Source organism: Etheostoma spectabile, chromosome 14, assembly GCF_008692095.1.
Source record: "Etheostoma spectabile isolate EspeVRDwgs_2016 chromosome 14, UIUC_Espe_1.0, whole genome shotgun sequence".
NCBI classification, from domain to species: Eukaryota; Metazoa; Chordata; class Actinopteri; order Perciformes; family Percidae; genus Etheostoma; species Etheostoma spectabile.
In genome coordinates, this window is record NC_045746.1 from 18,561,404 (window position 1) to 18,562,215 (window position 812).

Below are 812 nucleotides of genomic sequence, written 5' to 3' on the forward strand. Positions count from 1 at the left end.
TCCCTGATTAAACCGGCGGCTCTCCTCCTCGCACTTTGGTGCTGCAGCTGCAGTAAGTAGCCAGTTACAAAGCATAATAATAAATTAATCTAATAAATCTACTAATAAGTTAATAAACTGATCTAATCTGCATTCTTAATAGACGTACTGTTCTAGGTGTAGATGTGTTTTTTTTAAATGCGGAAATTGCACACTTTTCGTTATATCATCACTAGCCTTTATGCTCAGGGGAAACTAGGCTATTTCATAGGCTAAATCCAGAGATGGGAATGGGACAGCGTTTAGAGAACGTTGCCCTAACGTTAAGATAACTCGGTGAACGTTCGCTGAAGGTTGCAACGTTAAGATAAAGTTAGGTGAACGTTCGCTGAAGGTTGCAACGTTAAGATAAAGTTAGGTGAACGTTCGCTAAAGGTTACATCGAACGTTCTTAGAACGTTCGATGTAACCGAGAACGTAAAGAAAACTTTCCAATTAACACAACCAAAACACAACCAAACCTAACCTTCAGGGAACGTTCCCGCAACCAAAAACGTACGTTCCAAATTGTTGGCTGGGAACTACTTCGTTACTGTACTCAATAGATTTTTCAAATATTTTTACTTTACTTTAGGGGAGAGCCGGGACAGTTGAAACACTTTTTGATTAAACGTAATTTACAAAGCGGTTGTATCACACTGAAAGCTGATATTTTGTCATTAGCAACCTACACATGTCATCTGTCTGATACAGCTACATTTTCAGCTTTGGACAAACCCGTTCAGGAGTTATTACAGTAAAAGTGGGACGTGCGTAATGTTTCATCTGTCCCT

At 39.3% G+C, this 812-nt stretch overlaps 1 protein-coding gene across 1 annotated transcript in view; it reads left to right on the forward strand.

Annotated features, from left to right (window-relative positions):
- pkhd1l1.1 (PKHD1 like 1, tandem duplicate 1) overlaps positions 1-812 on the forward strand; it is a gene marked incomplete in the record, with an annotated part of 50,388 nt that overhangs the window by 612 nt on the left and 48,964 nt on the right. Inside the window, 1 exon segment of the mRNA XM_032536077.1 lies at positions 1-52. This exon segment is cut by the window's left edge and continues 37 nt beyond it. Coding sequence (XP_032391968.1) covers positions 1-52 — 52 coding nt within the window.